Source organism: Electrona antarctica (genome assembly GCF_951216825.1).
Source record: "Electrona antarctica genome assembly, contig: scaffold_478, whole genome shotgun sequence".
NCBI classification, from domain to species: domain Eukaryota; kingdom Metazoa; phylum Chordata; class Actinopteri; order Myctophiformes; family Myctophidae; genus Electrona; species Electrona antarctica.
In genome coordinates, this window is record NW_027638220.1 from 10,001 (window position 1) to 35,120 (window position 25,120).

A 25,120-nucleotide genomic window follows, 5' to 3' on the forward strand; every position below is an offset into this window, starting at 1 on the left:
TGACTCTGAAACAACTCAAAAGGCAACATAAACTATTTGACTAGTATATCTAATTCTCTATTTATTTACTTACTAAATTAGTGAGCTATGATGAATTACATGTATAATACTAGAATTTCGCGGGCCTTCGGCCCGCTCATCCTAGCGCCATGCGATGCGTCACAAATGGGAAGAAGGCAATGGCAACCCATGATGTTTTCATTTATGCATTTGCTTGGAAAGCGCAAAGTTGCCAAGCTGGCTGAGTGGCCCGGTTTGGTTTTGTGTATTTGCGTATGAAAGCGAGCATGGCAAGGCGCAGGAACAGTATACTGTACTTTGCTGTACTGTAAGTCTTTGTACTGTACTGTACTCATGTGTACTGTACTGTTCTCTGTACTGTTGTTATTAGTGTTGTGTTCTTATTTTTTATTATTATTATTATTACATGGATTAATATTCTGATGTACTGTACTGTTCTCTGTACTGTTGATATTATAGTTATTAGTGTTGTGTTCTTATTTTTTATTATTATTATTATTACATGGATTAATATTGTGATGTGAGCTTTCTTTCTGTACTGTACTGTACTCATGTGTACTGTACTGTTATCTGTACTGTTGATATTATTGTTGTTATTAGTGTAGTGTTCTTATTTTTTATTATTATTATTATTATTGAAAGAGAGCATGGCAAGGTGCAGGAACAGTATACTGTACTGTACTGTACTGTAAGTCTTTGTACTGTACTGTACTGTACTCATGTGTACTGTACTGTTCTCTGTACTGTTATTAGTGTTGTGTTCTTATTTATTATTATTATTATTATTATTATTACATGGATTAATATTCTGATGTACTGTACTGTACTGTTCTCTGTACTGTTGATATTATAGTTGTTATTAGTGTTGTGTTCTTATTTTTTATTATTATTACATGGATTAATATTCTGATGTGAGCTTTATTTCTGTACTGTACTGTACTCATGTGTACTGTACTGTTATCTGTACTGTTGTTGTTATTATTATTATTATTAGTGTAGTGTTCTTATTTTGTATTATTATTATTATTATTATTAGCGTTTTGTGGCGTGTGTGTGTGTGCCATTTCAGCTGCATTGCGAGGCGATCCAAACCCCCCCCCCCCACCCCCAACCCCCCCGCGCACGCACGCACGCACACACCACACACACACACACACGTGTCTGCAGTGACACTGCGTTGTACACAGCTGTTTTGTGTTGCAGCGCGTTGTTGCAGCGCGCACGTGTGCGTGTAGTGTTGGTGTTGTTGTTCTTATCCATATATGCGCCTCGGTTCGTCCCGATTGTACCACGCCAGGTGTCGACGCGGTCGTGTTTGCATTATTGTAACTGTGTATGTAATCGCGGCGCTCTCCATCAAAGTTAGAATCAGTGTAGAACCTGTGTTGTTGTTCTTCTTCTTCTACTTTTGGTTTCCGGCAGGCTGTACACTGTGTGTGTGTGTGTGTGTGTGTGTGTGTGTGTGTGTGTGTGTGTGTGTGTGTGTGTGTGTGTGTGTGCGTGTGTGTGTGTGTGTGTGTGTACTGTGTAACTTCCGGTAGTGTTTCCGGAAGTGTGAAAGGTAACACGAAAAACACGTGGGTCACGTGGTGGGGTTTTGAGCCATTGGGAAGGGGTGATGTAGTGTTGCCAGGTCCACGTATTGTAAGCGAGTGGTAGTGTGTGTAAGTATAGGCTGTAGGCTGTAGGAAGTCAGGGTTTGCGGCCTTGTTTACATAGACGTGGCAACAATGTTGGCGGCGCAGCCAATGAAAAGAGGGGAATCACGGGATGCAGTGTTGCCAGGTCCGCGAATTGTAAGCGAGTTGTAAGTAGCGTGTTGAATGGCATTTTTTCTGGGCTTGTTTTCATAGACCTGGCAACATGTGAGTGTGTGCGTGCGGAGGTGTGGGTGCTTGGGGAGATATTGTTTGTTGTGAAGAGATACAATGCCGGCGTGGGTGTGGAAGGGAGGCAACGTTGGTGTCAGTTCAATGAGTAATGTTCCGCGGGTGGTGTTGAGGGTCGGCGTTCGGCGCGATATGAGGAGATAGCGGCCGAACGACGCGGAGGGTAAGTGTGTGACGTCACTGCCGTGTGAGTGTAGTGTGTTGCAGTGTGTCAGTGACGTGTCAGTGATGTATGCAGTGTGTGACTTTGGGTCCCTTTTCCTGGGTTGGATACAACTTCTCACTTGTATATATAGATATTATTTACATCATGTCATAAATTAATGAATATCTCAGGCTTTACTTGGTAGAATGCTGGAGGGACGGTCACACACTGAACCCCTGGATGGACCCTCAGTCCCCTCTCTGTGGAGACACACACACACACACACACACACACACACACACACACACACACACACACACACACACACACACACACACACACACACACACACACACACACACACACACACACACAAGCATGACGCTAGTAACTAGTGATGGACGGTAAAAGACTAGTTGAGTACTAGTAGGTGAAATATTAGTAGCTTTGTGTCTTTGTAGTTGAAGTTGAAACCATCTCAACTCAACTCGTTTAAACACTTCTAAAGAGAGGTCAGACTTTCTAGGCACTCTAGGACCTTATTCCTGAAAAATTCCCCGGCATGAAAAGTGTTAAGTGTAGCTCTGTTTCCACCACAGTCTGTGTGCAGTGGGTGCAGTCTGTCTTGTCATGGGAGCGTGCAGTGGGTGCAGTCTGTCTTGTCATGGGAGCGTGCAGTGGGTGCAGTCTGTCTTGTCATGGGAGCGTGCAGTGGGTGCAGTCTGTCTTGTCATGGGAGCGTGCAGTGGGTGCAGTCTGTCTTGTCATGGGAGCGTGCAGTGGGTGCAGTCTGTCTTGTCTTGGGAGCGTGCAGTGGGTGCAGTCTGTCTTGTCATGGGAGCATGCAGTGGGTGCAGTCTGTCTTGTCATGGGAGCGTGCAGTGGGTGCAGTCTGTCTTGTCATGGGAGCGTGCAGTGGGTGCAGTCTGTCTTGCCATGGGAGCGTGCAGTGGGTGCAGTCTGTCTTGTCTTGGGAGCGTGCAGTGGGTGCAGTCTGTCTTGTCATGGGAGCGTGCAGTGGGTGCAGTCTGTCTTGTCATGGGAGCCTGCAGTGGGTGCAGTCTGTCTTGCCATGGGAGCGTGCAGTGGGTGCAGTCTGTCTTGCCATGGGAGTGGGGTCTGTCTGTGTCAGTCTTTCTCTATCGCAAGGCTGTGTTCACAGAGTCTGTACCTGGTCAAGGACTGTCTTAGTTTGCTCAGGAATTCTGCCAGTGTGTATTCTCTGTTTAGCTTTTTTTCTGTCAACACCGTTATAACAATTCTGACTCCGACCTTTGATTGAAACCTTTATTCATTCTCGAAAAGATTAGAGTTTAAAATGATCTTACTTTGAGCGTGAAGGTCCAGGTTCATCACTGACGTCTGAAGAGAGTCCGGTAGAAGTGAGAGAGTAGATGCCACTCGTTGTGCTGCTTGGAGCCTCTGGTCTCTGACTCTGGTTGTCATCCCTGTTATCATTGTTTATGTCACCCTTGTTATCATCACAATAACAACACTGTTTCTGTCTCCTCTGTTATCACAATAACAACACTGTTTCTGTCTCCTCTGTTACCACCACAATAACAACACTGTTTCTGTCTCCTCTGTTACACCACAATAACAACACTGTTTCTGTCTCCTCTGTTACACCACAATAACAACACTGTTTCTGTCTCCTCTGTTACCACCACAATAACAACACTGTTTCTGTCTCCTCTGTTACACCACAATAACAACACTGTTTCTGTCTCCTCTGTTACCACCACAATAACAACACTGTTTCTGTCTCCTCTGTTACCATCACAATAACAGCACTGTTTCTGTCTCCTCTGTTACCACCACAATAACAACACTGTTTCTGTCTCCTCTGTTATCATCACAATAACAGCACTGTTTCTGTCTCCTCTGTTACCACCACAATAACAACACTGTTTCTGTCTCCTCTGTTACCATCACAATAACAGCACTGTTTCTGTCTCCTCTGTTACCACCACAATAACAACACTGTTTCTGTCTCCTCTGTTACCATCACAATAACAGCACTGTTTCTGTCTCCTCTGTTACCACCACAATAACAACACTGTTTCTGTCTCCTCTGTTACCATCACAATAACAGCACTGTTTCTGTCTCCTCTGTTACCACCACAATAACAACACTGTTTCTGTCTCCTCTGTTACCATCACAATAACAACACTGTTTCTGTCTCCTCTGTTACCACCACAATAACAACACTGTTTCAGTCTCCTCTGTTACCATCACAATAACAACACTGTTTCTGTCTCCTCTGTTATCACCACAATAACAACACTGTTTCTGTCTCCTCTGTTATCATCACAATAACAACACTGTTTCTGTCTCCTCTGTTACCATCACAATAACAATACTGTTTCTGTCTCCTCTGTTATCATCACAATAACAACACTGTTTCTGTCTCCTCTGTTACCATCACAATAACAACACTGTTTCTGTCTCCTCTGTTACCATCACAATAACAATACTGTTTCTGTCTCCTCTGTTATCATCACAATAACAACACTGTTTCTGTCTCCTCTGTTACCATCACAATAACAATACTGTTTCTGTCTCCTCTGTTATCATCACAATAACAACACTGTTTCTGTCTCCTCTGTTACCATCACAATAACAATACTGTTTCTGTCTCCTCTGTTATCATCACAATAACAACACTGTTTCTGTCTCCTCTGTTATCATCACAATAACAACACTGTTTCTGTCTCCTCTGTTACCATCACAATAACAACATTGTTTCTGTCTCCTCTGTTACCATCACAATAACAATACTGTTTCTGTCTCCTCTGTTATCATCACAATAACAACACTGTTTCTGTCTCCTCTGTTACCACCACAATAACAACACTGTTTCTGTCTCCTCTGTTATCATCACAATAACAACACTGTTTCTGTCTCCTCTGTTACCACCACAATAACAACACTGTTTCTGTCTCCTCTGTTACCATCACAATAACAACACTGTTTCTGTCTCCTCTGTTATCATCACAATAACAACACTGTTTCTGTCTCCTCTGTTACCATCACAATAACAACACTGTTTCTGTATCCTCTGTTATCATCACAATAACAACACTGTTTCTGTCTCCTCTGTTATCACCACAATAACAACACTGTTTCTGTCTCCTCTGTTACCACCACAATAACAACACTGTTTCTGTCTCCTCTGTTACCACCACAATAACAACACTGTTTCTGTCTCCTCTGTTATCACCACAATAACAACACTGTTTCTGTCTCCTCTGTTACCACCACAATAACAACACTGTTTCTGTCTCCTCTGTTACCATCACAATAACAACACTGTTTCTGTCTCCTCTGTTATCACCACAATAACAACACTGTTTCTGTCTCCTCTGTTACCATCACAATAACAACACTGTTTCTGTCTCCTCTGTTATCACCACAATAACAACACTGTTTCTGTCTCCTCTGTTACCATCACAATAACAACACTGTTTCTGTCTCCTCTGTTACCACCACAATAACAACACTGTTTCTGTCTCCTCTGTTATCATCACATTAACAACACTGTTTCTGTCTCCTCTGTTACCATCACAATAACAACACTGTTTCTGTCTCCTCTGTTACCATCACAATAACAACACTGTTTCTGTCTCCTCTGTTACCATCACAATAACAACACTGTTTCTGTCTCCTCTGTTACCACCACAATAACAACACTGTTTCTGTCTCCTCTGTTACCATCACAATAACAACACTGTTTCTGTCTCCTCTGTTACCATCACAATAACAACACTGTTTCTGTCTCCTCTGTTATCATCACAATAACAACACTGTTTCTGTCTCCTCTGTTATCATCACAATAACAACACTGTTTCTGTCTCCTCTGTTACCATCACAATAACAACACTGTTTCTGTCTCCTCTGTTACCATCACAATAACAACACTGTTTCTGTCTCCTCTGTTACATCACAATAACAACACTGTTTCTGTCTCCTCTGTTACCATCACAATAACAACACTGTTTCTGTCTCCTCTGTTACCACCACAATAACAACACTGTTTCTGTCTCCTCTGTTATCATCACAATAACAACACTGTTTCTGTCTCCTCTGTTACCATCACAATAACAACACTGTTTCTGTCTCCTCTGTTACCACCACAATAACAACACTGTTTCTGTCTCCTCTGTTACCACCACAATAACAACACTGTTTCTGTCTCCTCTGTTATCATCACAATAACAACACTGTTTCTGTCTCCTCTGTTACCACCACAATAACAACACTGTTTCTGTCTCCTCTGTTACCATCACAATAACAACACTGTTTCTGTCTCCTCTGTTACCATCACAATAACAACACTGTTTCTGTCTCCTCTGTTACCATCACAATAACAACACTGTTTCTGTCTCCTCTGTTATCATCACAATAACAACACTGTTTCTGTCTCCTCTGTTACCACCACAATAACAACACTGTTTCTGTCTCCTCTGTTACCATCACAATAACAACACTGTTTCTGTCTCCTCTGTTACCACCACAATAACAACACTGTTTCTGTCTCCTCTAATACCATCACTATCATCATTATAGTAATAAAACATGGATATGAGTGACTGTATGTGGTGTTTATAGTCATTTAAACATGGAGATGAGTGACTGTATGTGGTGTTTATAGTCATTTAAACATGGAGATGAGTGACTATGTGGTGTTTATAGTAATTAAACATGGAGATGAGTGACTGTATGTGGTGTTTATAGTCATTTAAACATGGAGATGAGTGACTGTATGTGGTGTTTACAGTCATTTAAACATGGAGATGAGTGACTGTATGTGGTGTTTATAGTCATTAAACATGGATATGAGTGACTGTATGTGGTGTTTATAGTCATTAAACATGGAGATGAGTGACTGTATGTGGTGTTTACAGTCATTTAAACATGGAGATGAGTGACTGTATGTGGTGTTTATAGTCATTTAAACATGGAGATGAGTGACTGTATGTGGTGTTTATAGTCATTTAAACATGGAGATGAGTGACTGTATGTGGTGTTTATAGTCATTTAAACATGGAGATGAGTGACTGTATGTGGTGTTTATAGTCATTAAACATGGAGATGAGTGACTGTATGTGGTGTTTATAGTCACTAAACATGGAGATGAGTGACTGTATGTGGTGTTTATAGTCATTAAACATGGAGATGAGTGACTGTATGTGGTGTTTATAGTCATTAAACATGGAGATGAGTGACTGTATGTGGTGTTTATAGTCATTAAACATGGAGATGAGTGACTGTATGTGTTGTTTATAGTCATTAAACATGGAGATGAGTGACTATGTGGTGTTTATAGTCATTAAACATGGAGATGAGTGACTGTGTGGTGTTTACAGTCATTTAAACATGGAGATGAGTGACTGTATGTGGTGTTTATAGTCATTAAACATGGAGATGAGTGACTGTATGTGGTGTTTATAGTCATTTAAACATGGAGATGAGTGACTGTATGTGGTGTTTATAGTCATTTAAACATGGAGATGAGTGACTATGTGGTGTTTATAGTCATTTAAACATGGAGATGAGTGACTGTATGTGGTGTTTACAGTAATTAAACATGGAGAGGAGTGACTGTATGTGGTGTTTATAGTCATTTAAGAATGGAGATGAGTGACTGTATGTGGTGTTTATAGTCATTTAAACATGGAGATGAGTGACTGTATGTGTTGTTTATAGTCATTTAAACATGGAGATGAGTGACTGTATGTGGTGTTTATAGTAATTAAACATGGAGAGGAGTGACTGTATGTGGTGTTTATAGTCATTTAAGAATGGAGATGAGTGACTGTATGTGGTGTTTATAGTCATTTAAACATGGAGATGAGTGACTGTATGTGTTGTTTATAGTCATTTAAACATGGAGATGAGTGACTGTATGTGGTGTTTATAGTCATTTAAACATGGAGATGAGTGACTGTATGTGGTGTTTATAGTCATTAAACATGGAGATGAGTGACTGTATGTGGTGTTTATAGTCATTAAACATGGAGATGAGTGACTGTATGTGGTGTTTACAGTCATTTAAACATGGAGATGAGTGACTGTATGTGGTGTTTATAGTCATTTAAACATGGAGATGAGTGACTGTATGTGGTGTTTATAGTCATTAAACATGGAGATGAGTGACTGTATGTGGTGTTTATAGTCATTAAACATGGAGATGAGTGACTGTATGTGGTGTTTACAGTCATTTAAACATGGAGATGAGTGACTGTATGTGGTGTTTATAGTCATTTAAACATGGAGATGAGTGACTGTATGTGGTGTTTATAGTAATTAAACATGGAGATGAGTGACTGTATGTGGTGTTTATAGTCATTTAAACATGGAGATGAGTGACTGTATGTGGTGTTTATAGTCATTTAAACATGGAGATGAGTGACTGTATGTGGTGTTTATAGTCATTTAAACATGTAGATGAGTGACTATGTGGTGTTTATAGTCATTTAAACATGGAGATGAGTGACTGTATGTGGTGTTTATAGTAATTAAACATGGAGATGAGTGACTGTATGTGGTGTTTATAGTCATTTAAACATGGAGATGAGTGACTGTATGTGGTGTTTATAGTCATTTAAACATGGAGATGAGTGACTGTATGTGGTATTTATAGTCATTAAACATGGAGATGAGTGACTGTATGTGGTGTTTATAGTCATTAAACATGGAGATGAGTGACTGTATGTGGTGTTTATAGTCATTAAACATGGAGATGAGTGACTGTATGTGGTGTTTATAGTCATTAAACATGGAGATGAGTGACTGTATGTGGTGTTTACAGTCATTTAAACATGGAGATGAGTGACTGTATGTGGTGTTTATAGTCATTAAACATGGATATGAGTGACTGTATGTGGTGTTTATAGTCATTAAACATGGAGATGAGTGACTGTATGTGGTGTTTATAGTCATTTAAACATGGAGATGAGTGACTGTATGTGGTGTTTATAGTCATTTAAACATGGAGATGAGTGACTGTATGTGGTGTTTATAGTCATTAAACATGGAGACGAGTGACTGTATGTGGTGTTTATAGTCACTAAACATGGAGATGAGTGACTGCATGTGGTGTTTATAGTCATTAAACATGGAGATGAGTGACTGTATGTGGTGTTTATAGTCATTAAACATGGAGATGAGTGACTATGTGGTGTTTATAGTCATTAAACATGGAGATGAGTGACTGTATGTGTTGTTTATAGTCATTACACATGGAGATGAGTGACTGTATGTGGTGTTTATAGTCATTAAACATGGAGATGAGTGACTGTATGTGGTGTTTATAGTCATTAAACATGGAGATGAGTGACTGTATGTGGTGTTTATAGTCATTTAAACATGGAGATGAGTGACTGTATGTGGTGTTTATAGTCATTTAAACATGGAGATGAGTGACTATGTGGTGTTTATAGTCATTTAAACATGGAGATGAGTGACTGTATGTGGTGTTTATAGTCATTAAACATGGATATGAGTGACTGTATGTGGTGTTTATAGTCATTAAACATGGAGATGAGTGACTGTATGTGGTGTTTACAGTCATTTAAACATGGAGATGAGTGACTGTATGTGGTGTTTATAGTCATTTAAACATGGAGATGAGTGACTGTATGTGGTGTTTATAGTCATTTAAACATGGAGATGAGTGACTGTATGTGGTGTTTATAGTCATTAAACATGGAGATGAGTGACTGTATGTGGTGTTTATAGTCACTAAACATGGAGATGAGTGACTGCATGTGGTGTTTATAGTCATTAAACATGGAGATGAGTGACTGTATGTGGTGTTTATAGTCATTCAACATGGAGATGACTGACTGTATGTGGTGTTTATAGTCATTAAACATGGAGATGAGTGACTGTATGTGGTGTTTATAGTCATTTAAACATGGAGATGAGTGACTGTATGTGGTGTTTATAGTCATTTAAACATAGAGATGAGTGACTATGTGGTGTTTATAGTCATTTAAACATGGAGATGAGTGACTGTATGTGGTGTTTATAGTCATTAAACATGGATATGAGTGACTGTATGTGGTGTTTATAGTCATTAAACATGGAGATGAGTGACTGTATGTGGTGTTTACAGTCATTTAAACATGGAGATGAGTGACTGTATGTGGTGTTTATAGTCATTTAAACATGGAGATGAGTGACTGTATGTGGTGTTTATAGTCATTTAAACATGGAGATGAGTGACTGTATGTGGTGTTTATAGTCATTAAACATGGAGATGAGTGACTGTATGTGGTGTTTATAGTCACTAAACATGGAGATGAGTGACTGCATGTGGTGTTTATAGTCATTAAACATGGAGATGAGTGACTGTATGTGGTGTTTATAGTCATTAAACATGGAGATGACTGACTGTATGTGGTGTTTATAGTCATTAAACATGGAGATGAGTGACTGTATGTGGTGTTTATAGTCATTTAAACATGGAGATGAGTGACTGTATGTGGTGTTTATAGTCATTTAAACATGGAGATGAGTGACTATGTGGTGTTTATAGTCATTTAAACATGGAGATGAGTGACTGTATGTGGTGTTTATAGTCATTAAACATGGATATGAGTGACTGTATGTGGTGTTTATAGTCATTAAACATGGAGATGAGTGACTGTATGTGGTGTTTACAGTCATTTAAACATGGAGATGAGTGACTGTATGTGGTGTTTATAGTCATTTAAACATGGAGATGAGTGACTGTATGTGGTGTTTATAGTCATTTAAACATGGAGATGAGTGACTGTATGTGGTGTTTATAGTCATTAAACATGGAGATGAGTGACTGTATGTGGTGTTTATAGTCACTAAACATGGAGATGAGTGACTGCATGTGGTGTTTATAGTCATTAAACATGGAGATGAGTGACTGTATGTGGTGTTTATAGTCATTAAACATGGAGATGAGTGACTATGTGGTGTTTATAGTCATTAAACATGGAGATGAGTGACTGTATGTGTTGTTTATAGTCATTAAACATGGAGATGAGTGACTGTATGTGGTGTTTATAGTCATTAAACATGGAGATGAGTGACTGTGTGGTGTTTACAGTCATTTAAACATGGAGATGAGTGACTGTATGTGGTGTTTATAGTCATTAAACATGGAGATGAGTGACTGTATGTGGTGTTTATAGTCATTTAAACATGGAGATGAGTGACTGTATGTGGTGTTTATAGTCATTTAAACATGGAGATGAGTGACTATGTGGTGTTTATAGTCATTTAAACATGGAGATGAGTGACTGTATGTGGTGTTTATAGTAATTAAACATGGAGATGAGTGACTGTATGTGGTGTTTATAGTCATTTAAACATGGAGATGAGTGACTGTATGTGGTGTTTATAGTCATTTAAACATGGAGATGAGTGACTGTATGTGGTGTTCACAGTCATTTAAACATGGAGATGAGTGACTGTATGTGGTGTTTATAGTCATTAAACATGGAGATGAGTGACTGTATGTGGTGTTTATAGTCATTTAAACATGGATATGAGTGACTGTATGTGGTGTTTATAGTAATTAAACGTGGAGATGAGTGACTGTATGTGGTGTTTATAGTCATTTAAACATGGAGATGAGTGACTGTATGTGGTGTTTATAGTCATTAAACATGGAGATGAGTGACTATGTGGTGTTTATAGTCATTTAAACATGGAGATGAGTGACTGTATGTGGTGTTTATAGTCATTAAACATGGAGATGAGTGACTATGTGGTGTTTATAGTCATTTAAACATGGAGATGAGTGACTGTATGTGGTGTTTATAATCATTAAACATGGAGATGAGTGACTGTATGTGGTGTTTATAGTCATTAAACATGGATATGAGTGACTGTATGTGGTGTTTATAGTCATTAAACATGGAGATGAGTGACTGTATGTGGTGTTTATAGTCATTAAACATGGAGATGAGTGACTGTATGTGGTGTTTATAGTCATTTAAACATGGATATGAGTGACTGTATGTGGTGTTTATAGTAATTAAACATGGAGATGAGTGACTATGTGGTGTTTATAGTCATTAAACATGGAGATGAGTGACTGTATGTGGTGTTTATAGTCATTTAAACATGGAGATGAGTGGACTGTATGTGGTGTTTATAGTCATTAAACATGGAGATGAGTGGACTGTATGTGGTGTTTATAGTCATTTAAACATGGAGATGAGTGACTGTATGTGGTGTTTATAGTCATTAAACATGGAGATGAGTGACTGTATGTGGTGTTTATAGTCATTAGACATGGAGATGAGTGACTGTATGTGGTGTTTATAGTCATTTAAACATGGAGATGAGTGACTGTATGTGGTGTTTATAGTAATTCAACATGGAGATGAGTGACTGTATGTGGTGTTTATAGTCATTAAACATGGAGATGAGTGACTGTATGTGGTGTTTATAGTAATTAAACATGGAGATGAGTGACTGTATGTGGTGTTTATAGTCATTTAAACATGGAGATGAGTGACTGTATGTGGTGTTTATAGTCATTAAACATGGAGATGAGTGACTGTATGTGGTGTTTATAGTCATTTAAACATGGAGATGAGTGACTGTATGTGGTGTTTATAGTCATTAAACATGGAGATGAGTGACTGTATGTGGTGTTTATAGTCATTAAACATGGAGATGAGTGACTGTATGTGGTGTTTATAGTCATTTAAACATGGATATGAGTGACTGTATGTGGTGTTTATAGTAATTAAACATGGAGATGAGTGACTATGTGGTGTTTATAGTCATTAAACATGGAGATGAGTGACTGTATGTGGTGTTTATAGTCATTTAAACATGGAGATGAGTGGACTGTATGTGGTGTTTATAGTCATTAAACATGGAGATGAGTGGACTGTATGTGGTGTTTATAGTCATTTAAACATGGAGATGAGTGACTGTATGTGGTGTTTATAGTCATTAAACATGGAGATGAGTGACTGTATGTGGTGTTTATAGTCATTAGACATGGAGATGAGTGACTGTATGTGGTGTTTATAGTCATTTAAACATGGAGATGAGTGACTGTATGTGGTGTTTATAGTCACTAAACATGGAGATGCGTGACTGTATGTGGTGTTTATAGTCATTTAAACATGGAGATAAGTGACTGTATGTGGTGTTTATAGTAATTCAACATGGAGATGAGTGACTGTATGTGGTGTTTATAGTCATTAAACATGGAGATGAGTGACTGTATGTGGTGTTTATAGTAATTAAACATGGAGATGAGTGACTGTGTGGTGTTTACAGTCATTTAAACATGGAGATGAGTGACTGTATGTGGTGTTTATAGTCATTAAACATGGAGATGAGTGACTGTATGTGGTGTTTATAGTCATTTAAACATGGAGATGAGTGACTGTATGTGGTGTTTATAGTCATTTAAACATGGAGATGAGTGACTATGTGGTGTTTATAGTCATTTAAACATGGAGATGAGTGACTGTATGTGGTGTTTATAGTAATTAAACATGGAGATGAGTGACTGTATGTGGTGTTTATAGTCATTTAAACATGGAGATGAGTGACTGTATGTGGTGTTTATAGTCATTTAAACATGGAGATGAGTGACTATGTGGTGTTTATAGTCATTTAAACATGGAGATGAGTGACTGTATGTGGTGTTTATAGTAATTAAACATGGAGATGAGTGACTGTATGTGGTGTTTATAGTCATTTAAACATGGAGATGAGTGACTGTATGTGGTGTTTATAGTCATTTAAACATGGAGATGTGACTGTATGTGGTGTTCACAGTCATTTAAACATGGAGATGAGTGACTGTATGTGGTGTTTATAGTCATTAAACATGGAGATGAGTGACTGTATGTGGTGTTTATAGTCATTTAAACATGGATATGAGTGACTGTATGTGGTGTTTATAGTAATTAAACGTGGAGATGAGTGACTGTATGTGGTGTTTATAGTCATTTAAACATGGAGATTGATGTGACTGTATGTGGTGTTTATAGTCATTAAACATGGAGATGAGTGACTGATGTGGTGTTTATAGTCATTAAACATGGAGATGAGTGACTGTATGTGGTGTTTATAGTCATTAAACTTGGAGATGAGTGACTATGTGGTGTTTATAGTCATTAAACATGGAGATGAGTGACTGTATGTGGTGTTTATAGTCATTAAACATGGAGATGAGTGACTGTATGTGGTGTTTATAGTCATTAAACATGGATATGAGTGACTGTATGTGGGTGTTTATAGTCATTAAACATGGAGATGAGTGACTGTATGTGGTGTTTATAGTCATTAAACATGGAGATGAGTGACTGTATGTGGTGTTATAGTCATTTAAACATGGAGATGAGTGACTGTATGTGGTGTTTATAGTAATTAAACATGGAGATGAGTGACTATGTGGTGTTTATAGTCATTAAACATGGAGATGAGTGACTGTATGTGGTGTTTATAGTCATTTAAACATGGAGATGAGTGGACTGTATGTGGTGTTTATAGTCATTAAACATGGAGATGAGTGGACTGTATGTGGTGTTTATAGTCATTTAAACATGGAGATGAGTGACTGTATGTGGTGCTTTATAGTCATTAAACATGGAGATGAGTGACTGTATGTGGTGTTTATAGTCATTAGACATGGAGATGAGTGACTGTATGTGGTGTTTATAGTCATTTAAACATGGAGATGAGTGACTGTATGTGGTGTTTATAGTAATTCAACATGGAGATGAGTGACTGTATGTGGTGTTTATAGTCATTAAACATGGAGATGAGTGACTGTATGTGGTGTTTATAGTAATTAAACATGGAGATGAGTGACTGTATGTGGTGTTTATAGTCATTTAAACATGGAGATGAGTGACTGTATGTGGTGTTTATAGTCATTAAACATGGAGATGAGTGACTGTATGTGGTGTTTATAGTCATTTAAACATGGAGATGAGTGACTGTATGTGGTGTTTATAGTCATTAAACATGGAGATGAGTGACTGTATGTGGTGTTTATAGTCATTAAACATGGAGATGAGTGACTGTATGTGGTGTTTATAGTCATTTAAACATGGATATGAGTGACTGTATGTGGTGTTTATAGTAATTAAACATGGAGATGAGTGACTATGTGGTGTTTATAGTCATTAAACATGGAGATGAGTGACTGTATGTGGTGTTTATAGTCATTTAAACATGGAGATGAGTGGACTGTATGTGGTGTTTATAGTCATTAAACATGGAGATGAGTGGACTGTATGTGGTGTTTATAGTCATTTAAACATGGAGATGAGTGACTGTATGTGGTGTTTATAGTCATTAAACATGGAGATGAGTGACTGTATGTGGTGTTTATAGTCATTAGACATGGAGATGAGTGACTGTATGTGGTGTTTATAGTCATTTAAACATGGAGATGAGTGACTGTATGTGGTGTTTATAGTCACTAAACATGGAGATGCGTGACTGTATGTGGTGTTTATAGTCATTTAAACATGGAGATAAGTGACTGTATGTGGTGTTTATAGTAATTCAACATGGAGATGAGTGACTGTATGTGGTGTTTATAGTCATTAAACATGGAGATGAGTGACTGTATGTGGTGTTTATAGTAATTAAACATGGAGATGAGTGACTGTATGTGGTGTTTATAGTCATTTAAACATGGAGATGAGTGACTGTATGTGGTGTTTATAGTCACTAAACATGGAGATGCGTGACTGTATGTGGTGTTTATAGTCATTAAACATGGAGATGAGTGACTGTATGTGGTGTTTATAGTCACTAAACATGGAGATGAGTGACTGTATGTGGTGTTTATAGTCATTAAACATGGAGATGAGTGGACTGTATGTGGTGTTTATAGTCATTTAAACATGGAGATGAGTGACTGTATGTGGTGTTTATAGTCATTAAACATGGAGATGAGTGACTGTATGTGGTGTTTATAGTCATTAGACATGGAGATGAGTGACTGTATGTGGTGTTTATAGTCATTTAAACATGGAGATGAGTGACTGTATGTGGTGTTTATAGTCACTAAACATGGAGATGCGTGACTGTATGTGGTGTTTATAGTAATTTAAACATGGAGATGAGTGACTGTATGTGGTGTTTATAGTAATTCAACATGGATATGAGTGACTGTATGTGGTGTTTATAGTCATTAAACATGGAGATGAGTGACTGTATGTGGTGTTTATAGTAATTAAACATGGAGATGAGTGACTGTATGTGGTGTTTATAGTCATTTAAACATGGAGATGAGTGACTGTATGTGGTGTTTATAGTCACTAAACATGGAGATGCGTGACTGTATGTGGTGTTTATAGTCATTAAACATGGAGATGAGTGACTGTATGTGGTGTTTATAGTCACTAAACATGGAGATGAGTGACTGTATGTGATGTTTATAGTCATTAAACATGGAGATGAGTGACTGTATGTGGTGTTTATAGTCATTTAAACATGGATATGAGTGACTGTATGTGGTGTTTATAGTAATTAAACATGGAGATGAGTGACTGTATGTGGTGTTTATAGTCATTTAAACATGGAGATGAGTGACTGTATGTGGTGTTTATAGTCATTAAACATGGAGATGAGTGACTATGTGGTGTTTATAGTCATTTAAACATGGAGATGAGTGACTGTATGTGGTGTTTATAGTCATTAAACATGGAGATGAGTGACTATGTGGTGTTTATAGTCATTTAAACATGGAGATGAGTGACTGTATGTGGTGTTTATAGTCATTAAACATGGAGATGAGTGACTGTATGTGGTGTTTATAGTCATTAAACATGGAGATGAGTGACTGTATGTGGTGTTTATAGTCATTAAACATGGAGATGAGTGACTGTATGTGGTGTTTATAGTCATTAAACATGGAGATGAGTGACTGTATGTGGTGTTTATAGTCATTAAACATGGAGATGAGTGACTGTATGTGGTGTTTACAGTCATTTAAACATGGAGATGAGTGACTGTATGTGGTGTTTATAGTCATTAAACATGGATATGAGTGACTGTATGTGGTGTTTATAGTCATTAAACATGGAGATGAGTGACTGTATGTGGTGTTTACAGTCATTTAAACATGGAGATGAGTGACTGTATGTGGTGTTTATAGTCATTTAAACATGGAGATGAGTGACTGTATGTGGTGTTTATAGTCATTTAAACATGGAGATGAGTGACTATGTGGTGTTTATAGTCATTAAACATGGAGATGAGTGACTGTATGTGGTGTTTATAGTCATTTAAACATGGAGATGAGTGACTGTATGTGGTGTTTATAGTCATTTAAACATGGAGATGAGTGACTATGTGGTGTTTATAGTCATTTAAACATGGAGATGAGTGACTGTATGTGGTGTTTATAGTCATTAAACATGGATATGAGTGACTGTATGTGGTGTTTATAGTCATTAAACATGGAGATGAGTGACTGTATGTGGTGTTTACAGTCATTTAAACATGGAGATGAGTGACTGTATGTGGTGTTTATAGTCATTTAAACATGGAGATGAGTGACTGTATGTGGTGTTTATAGTCATTTAAACATGGAGATGAGTGACTGTATGTGGTGTTTATAGTCATTAAACATGGAGATGAGTGACTGTATGTGGTGTTTATAGTCACTAAACATGGAGATGAGTGACTGCATGTGGTGTTTATAGTCATTAAACATGGAGATGAGTGACTGTATGTGGTGTTTATAGTCATTAAACATGGAGATGAGTGACTATGTGGTGTTTATAGTCATTAAACATGGAGATGAGTGACTGTATGTGTTGTTTATAGTCATTAAACATGGAGATGAGTGACTGTATGTGGTGTTTATAGTCATTAAACATGGAGATGAGTGACTGTGTGGTGTTTACAGTCATTTAAACATGGAGATGAGTGACTGTATGTGGTGTTTATAGTCATTAAACATGGAGATGAGTGACTGTATGTGGTGTTTATAGTCATTTAAACATGGAGATGAGTGACTGTATGTGGTGTTTATAGTCATTTAAACATGGAGATGAGTGACTATGTGGTGTTTATAGTCATTTAAACATGGAGATGAGTGACTGTATGTGGTGTTTATAGTAATTAAACATGGAGATGAGTGACTGTATGTGGTGTTTATAGTCATTTAAACATGGAGATGAGTGACTGTATGTGGTGTTTATAGTCATTTAAACATGGAGATGAGTGACTGTATGTGGTGTTCACAGTCATTTAAACATGGAGATGAGTGACTGTATGTGGTGTTTATAGTCATTAAACATGGAGATGAGTGACTGTATGTGGTGTTTATAGTCATTTAAACATGGATATGAGTGACTGTATGTGGTGTTTATAGTAATTAAACGTGGAGATGAGTGACTGTATGTGGTGTTTATAGTCATTTAAACATGGAGATGAGTGACTGTATGTGGTGTTTATAGTCATTAAACATGGAGATGAGTGACTATGTGGTGTTTATAGTCATTTAAACATGGAGATGAGTGACTGTATGTGGTGTTTATAGTCATTAAACATGGAGATGAGTGACTATGTGGTGTTTATAGTCATTTAAACATGGAGATGAGTGACTGTATGTGGTGTTTATAGTCATTAAACATGGAGATGAGTGACTGTATGTGGTGTTTATAGTCATTAAACATGGATATGAGTGACTGTATGTGGTGTTTATAGTCATTAAACATGGAGATGAGTGACTGTATGTGGTGTTTATAGTCATTAAACATGGAGATGAGTGACTGTATGTGGTGTTTATAGTCATTTAAACATGGATATGAGTGACTGTATGTGGTGTTTATAGTAATTAAACATGGAGATGAGTGACTATGTGGTGTTTATAGTCATTAAACATGGAGATGAGTGACTGTATGTGGTGTTTATAGTCATTTAAACATGGAGATGAGTGGACTGTATGTGGTGTTTATAGTCATTAAACATGGAGATGAGTGGACTGTATGTGGTGTTTATAGTCATTTAAACATGGAGATGAGTGACTGTATGTGGTGTTTATAGTCATTAAACATGGAGATGAGTGACTGTATGTGGTGTTTATAGTCATTAGACATGGAGATGAGTGACTGTATGTGGTGTTTATAGTCATTTAAACATGGAGATGAGTGACTGTATGTGGTGTTTATAGTAATTCAACATGGAGATGAGTGACTGTATGTGGTGTTTATAGTCATTAAACATGGAGATGAGTGACTGTATGTGGTGTTTATAGTAATTAAACATGGAGATGAGTGACTGTATGTGGTGTTTATAGTCATTTAAACATGGAGATGAGTGACTGTATGTGGTGTTTATAGTCATTAAACATGGAGATGAGTGACTGTATGTGGTGTTTATAGTCATTTAAACATGGAGATGAGTGACTGTATGTGGTGTTTATAGTCATTAAACATGGAGATGAGTGACTGTATGTGGTGTTTATAGTCATTAAACATGGAGATGAGTGACTGTATGTGGTGTTTATAGTCATTTAAACATGGATATGAGTGACTGTATGTGGTGTTTATAGTAATTAAACATGGAGATGAGTGACTATGTGGTGTTTATAGTCATTAAACATGGAGATGAGTGACTGTATGTGGTGTTTATAGTCATTTAAACATGGAGATGAGTGGACTGTATGTGGTGTTTATAGTCATTAAACATGGAGATGAGTGGACTGTATGTGGTGTTTATAGTCATTTAAACATGGAGATGAGTGACTGTATGTGGTGTTTATAGTCATTAAACATGGAGATGAGTGACTGTATGTGGTGTTTATAGTCATTAGACATGGAGATGAGTGACTGTATGTGGTGTTTATAGTCATTTAAACATGGAGATGAGTGACTGTATGTGGTGTTTATAGTCACTAAACATGGAGATGCGTGACTGTATGTGGTGTTTATAGTCATTTAAACATGGAGATAAGTGACTGTATGTGGTGTTTATAGTAATTCAACATGGAGATGAGTGACTGTATGTGGTGTTTATAGTCATTAAACATGGAGATGAGTGACTGTATGTGGTGTTTATAGTAATTAAACATGGAGATGAGTGACTGTATGTGGTGTTTATAGTCATTTAAACATGGAGATGAGTGACTGTATGTGGTGTTTATAGTCACTAAACATGGAGATGCGTGACTGTATGTGGTGTTTATAGTCATTAAACATGGAGATGAGTGACTGTATGTGGTGTTTATAGTCACTAAACATGGAGATGAGTGACTGTATGTGGTGTTTATAGTCATTAAACATGGAGATGAGTGGACTGTATGTGGTGTTTATAGTCATTTAAACATGGAGATGAGTGACTGTATGTGGTGTTTATAGTCATTAAACATGGAGATGAGTGACTGTATGTGGTGTTTATAGTCATTAGACATGGAGATGAGTGACTGTATGTGGTGTTTATAGTCATTTAAACATGGAGATGAGTGACTGTATGTGGTGTTTATAGTCACTAAACATGGAGATGCGTGACTGTATGTGGTGTTTATAGTAATTTAAACATGGAGATGAGTGACTGTATGTGGTGTTTATAGTAATTCAACATGGATATGAGTGACTGTATGTGGTGTTTATAGTCATTAAACATGGAGATGAGTGACTGTATGTGGTGTTTATAGTAATTAAACATGGAGATGAGTGACTGTATGTGGTGTTTATAGTCATTTAAACATGGAGATGAGTGACTGTATGTGGTGTTTATAGTCACTAAACATGGAGATGCGTGACTGTATGTGGTGTTTATAGTCATTAAACATGGAGATGAGTGACTGTATGTGGTGTTTATAGTCACTAAACATGGAGATGAGTGACTGTATGTGATGTTTATAGTCATTAAACATGGAGATGAGTGACTGTATGTGGTGTTTATAGTCATTTAAACATGGATATGAGTGACTGTATGTGGTGTTTATAGTAATTAAACATGGAGATGAGTGACTGTATGTGGTGTTTATAGTCATTTAAACATGGAGATGAGTGACTGTATGTGGTGTTTATAGTCATTAAACATGGAGATGAGTGACTATGTGGTGTTTATAGTCATTTAAACATGGAGATGAGTGACTGTATGTGGTGTTTATAGTCATTAAACATGGAGATGAGTGACTATGTGGTGTTTATAGTCATTTAAACATGGAGATGAGTGACTGTATGTGGTGTTTATAGTCATTAAACATGGAGATGAGTGACTGTATGTGGTGTTTATAGTCATTAAACATGGAGATGAGTGACTGTATGTGGTGTTTATAGTCATTAAACATGGAGATGAGTGACTGTATGTGGTGTTTATAGTCATTAAACATGGAGATGAGTGACTGTATGTGGTGTTTATAGTCATTAAACATGGAGATGAGTGACTGTATGTGGTGTTTACAGTCATTTAAACATGGAGATGAGTGACTGTATGTGGTGTTTATAGTCATTAAACATGGATATGAGTGACTGTATGTGGTGTTTATAGTCATTAAACATGGAGATGAGTGACTGTATGTGGTGTTTACAGTCATTTAAACATGGAGATGAGTGACTGTATGTGGTGTTTATAGTCATTTAAACATGGAGATGAGTGACTGTATGTGGTGTTTATAGTCATTTAAACATGGAGATGAGTGACTATGTGGTGTTTATAGTCATTAAACATGGAGATGAGTGACTGTATGTGGTGTTTATAGTCATTTAAACATGGAGATGAGTGACTGTATGTGGTGTTTATAGTCATTTAAACATGGAGATGAGTGACTGTATGTGGTGTTTATAGTCACTAAACATAGAGATGAGTGACTGTATGTGGTGTTTATAGTCATTTAAACATGGAGATGAGTGACTGTATGTGGTGTTTATAGTCATTAAACATGGAGATGAGTGACTGTATGTGGTGTTTTATACTGTATATGTTATAGTGTATATTGTATAGTGTTATAGTGTATATTGTATAGTGTTAGTGTATATTGTATAGTGTTATAGTGTCTATATTGTATAGTGTTATAGTGTATATTGTATAGGGTATAGTGTATATTGTATAGTGTTATAGTGTATATTGTATAGTGTTAGTGTATATTGTATAGTGTTATAGTGTATATTGTATAGTGTTATAGTGTCTATATTGTACAGGAGAATTGACATACTGTGAATCAGGAGGTCCAGGTTCATTACTGAAGTTAGGGGGATCTCCTTTAGACCAGTCACTCTTCATAGACACACAGCTGGCTGTTGGAGACTCTGCTCTGTGGTGACTTCTGGAATCATAGAAATGTTTCTATAATTATCATGTGAATTCAATTTGTTTAATAATTGTTATTGTTAAGTCCCATTTCACATCTGCATGGATTAAAGTTCTCAGTCGCCACAACTGATTTCAGTCATTTGGAAGCACCTCGCGCAACGAAAATAGCTGCTCTACAAGCTCAACAATATAGTGTTATAGTGTATATTGTATAGTGTTATAGTGTCTATATTGTACAGGAGAATTGACATACTGTGAATCAGGAGGTCCAGGTTCATTACTGAAGTTAGGGGGATCTCCTTTAGACCAGTCACTCTTCATAGACACACAGCTGGCTGTTGGAGACTCTGCTCTGTGGTGACTTCTGGAATCATAGAAATGTTATAGTGTATATTGTATAGTGTTATAGTGTATATTGTATAGTGTTATAGTGTATATTGTATAGTGGTATAGTGTATATTGTATAGTGTTATAGTGTATATTGTATAGTGTTATAGTGTATATTGTATAGTGTTATAGTGTATATTGTATAGTGTTAATGGTCCTCATTCACAAAGGAGAAATACGTCACAGTGTAAATAATGCGGAAACAGATCGTATTGGTAGGCGTATTTATCCGTCCGCTCAACCTACGATTTGCTCCCGTCTTATTCAGGGAAGCTGGTATAATCACTTCATTTGTGCGGATCGGCGAGTGTATCCTTTTCCGCATTTTTCCCAAGCGATTCGCCTGGTGTCGCCTGGTTAAATGGAACATCCACGCCCATCCCACACCATATAAGGCAACAAGAAATATCGAAATACGTCATCATAGCCTGCACAGAGCTTTAAATGATATACAACAGCCGCGATGAGCTTGTAGAGCAGTTCATTTTGACAGGCGGGTCTCTGCACGGACAGATCTTCAAGCAAACAGCGCGAGTTATGTATATAATTATAAACGAAACTTGCCAACTTGGCACGCATTGCTTCACTCATTGTTAAATGTCAGAACGTTAATAAGTTAACTGATGTTACACACACACACACACACACACACACACACACACACACACACACACACACACACACACACACACACACACACACACACACACACAAGCATGACGCTAGTAACTAGTGATGGACGGTAACAGACTAGTTGAGTACTAGTAGGTGAAATATTAGTAGCTTTGTGTCTTTGTCTTAGTATCTTAGTGTTATAGTGTATATTGTATCGTGTTATAGTGTATATTGTATAGTGTTATAGTGTATATTGTATAGTGTTATAGTGTCTATATTGTACAGGAGAATTGACATACTGTGAATCAGGAGGTCCAGGTTCATTACTGAAGTTAGGGGGATCTCCTTTAGACCAGTCACTCTTCATAGACACACAGCTGGCTGTTGGAGACTCTGCTCTGTGGTGACTTCTGGAATCATAGAAATGTTTCTATAATTATCATGTGAATTCAATTTGTTTAATAATTGTTATTGTTAAGTCCCATTTCACATCTGCATGGATTAAAGTTCTCAGTCGCCACAACTGATTTCAGTCATTTGGAAGCACCTCACGCAGTGTTAGTGTATATTGTATAGTGTTATAGTGTAATTGTATAGTGTTATAGTGTAATTGTATAGTGTTATAGTGTATATTGTATAGTGTTATAGTGTCTATATTGTACAGGAGAATTGACATACTGTGAATCAGGAGGTCCAGGTTCATTACTGAAGTTAGGGGGATCTCCTTTAGACCAGTCACTCTTCATAGACACACAGCTGGCTGTTGGAGACTCTGCTCTGTGGTGACTTCTGGAATCATAGAAATGTTTCTATAATTATCATGTGAATTCAATTTGTTTAATAATTGTTATTGTTAAGTCCCATTTCACATCTGCATGGATTAAAGTTCTCAGTCGCCACAACTGATTTCAGTCATTTGGAAGCACCTCGCGCAACGAAAATAGCTGCTCTACAAGCTCAACAATATAGTGTTATAGTGTATATTGTATAGTGTTATAGTGTATATTGTATAGTGTTATAGTGTATATTGTATAGTGTTATAGTGTATATTGTATAGTGTTATAGTGTCTATATTGTACAGGAGAATTGACATACTGTGAATCAGGAGGTCCAGGTTCATTACTGAAGTTAGGGGGATCTCCTTTAGACCAGTCACTCTTCATAGACACACAGCTGGCTGTTGGAGACTCTGCTCTGTGGTGACTTCTGGAATCATAGAAATGTTTCTATAATTATCATGTGAATTCAATTTGTTTAATAATTGTTATTGTTAAGTCCCATTTCACATCTGCATGGATTAAAGTTCTCAGTCGCCACAACTGATTTCAGTCATTTGGAAGCACCTCACGCAGTGTTAGTGTATATTGTATAGTGTTATAGTGTAATTGTATAGTGTTATAGTGTAATTGTATAGTGTTATAGTGTATATTGTATAGTGTTATAGTGTATATTGTATAGTGTTATAGTGTAATTGTATAGTGTTATAGTGTATATTGTATAGTGTTATAGTGTATATTGTATAGTGTTATAGTGTACATCGTATAGTGTATATTGTATAGTGTTATAGTGTATATTGTATAGTGTTATAGTGTACATCGTATAGTGTATATTGTATAGTGTTATAGTGTATATTGTATAGTGTTATAGTGTATAGTGTATAGTGTTATATTGTATATTGTATAGTGGTATAGTGTATATTGTATAGTGTTATAGTGTATATTGTATAGTGTTATAGTGTATATTGTATAGTGTTATAGTGTATATTGTATAGTGTTATAGTGTAATTGTATAGTGTTATAGTGTATAGTGTTATAG

General features: G+C 37.2%; 1 protein-coding gene across 1 annotated transcript in view; it reads right to left on the reverse strand.

The window, feature by feature from the left end:
• The window catches only part of LOC306918275 (NACHT, LRR and PYD domains-containing protein 3-like), a gene marked incomplete at its 3' end in the record, with an annotated part of 49,107 nt that overhangs the window by 8,542 nt on the left and 15,445 nt on the right, over positions 1–25,120 (reverse strand). The window contains exons 4-5 of the mRNA XM_079531149.1: positions 3,384–3,503; positions 2,254–2,315 (exon numbers count right to left, since the gene is read on the reverse strand). Coding sequence (XP_079387275.1) covers positions 2,254–2,315; positions 3,384–3,503 — 182 coding nt within the window. The remainder of the gene's footprint in view (positions 1–2,253; positions 2,316–3,383; positions 3,504–25,120) is intronic.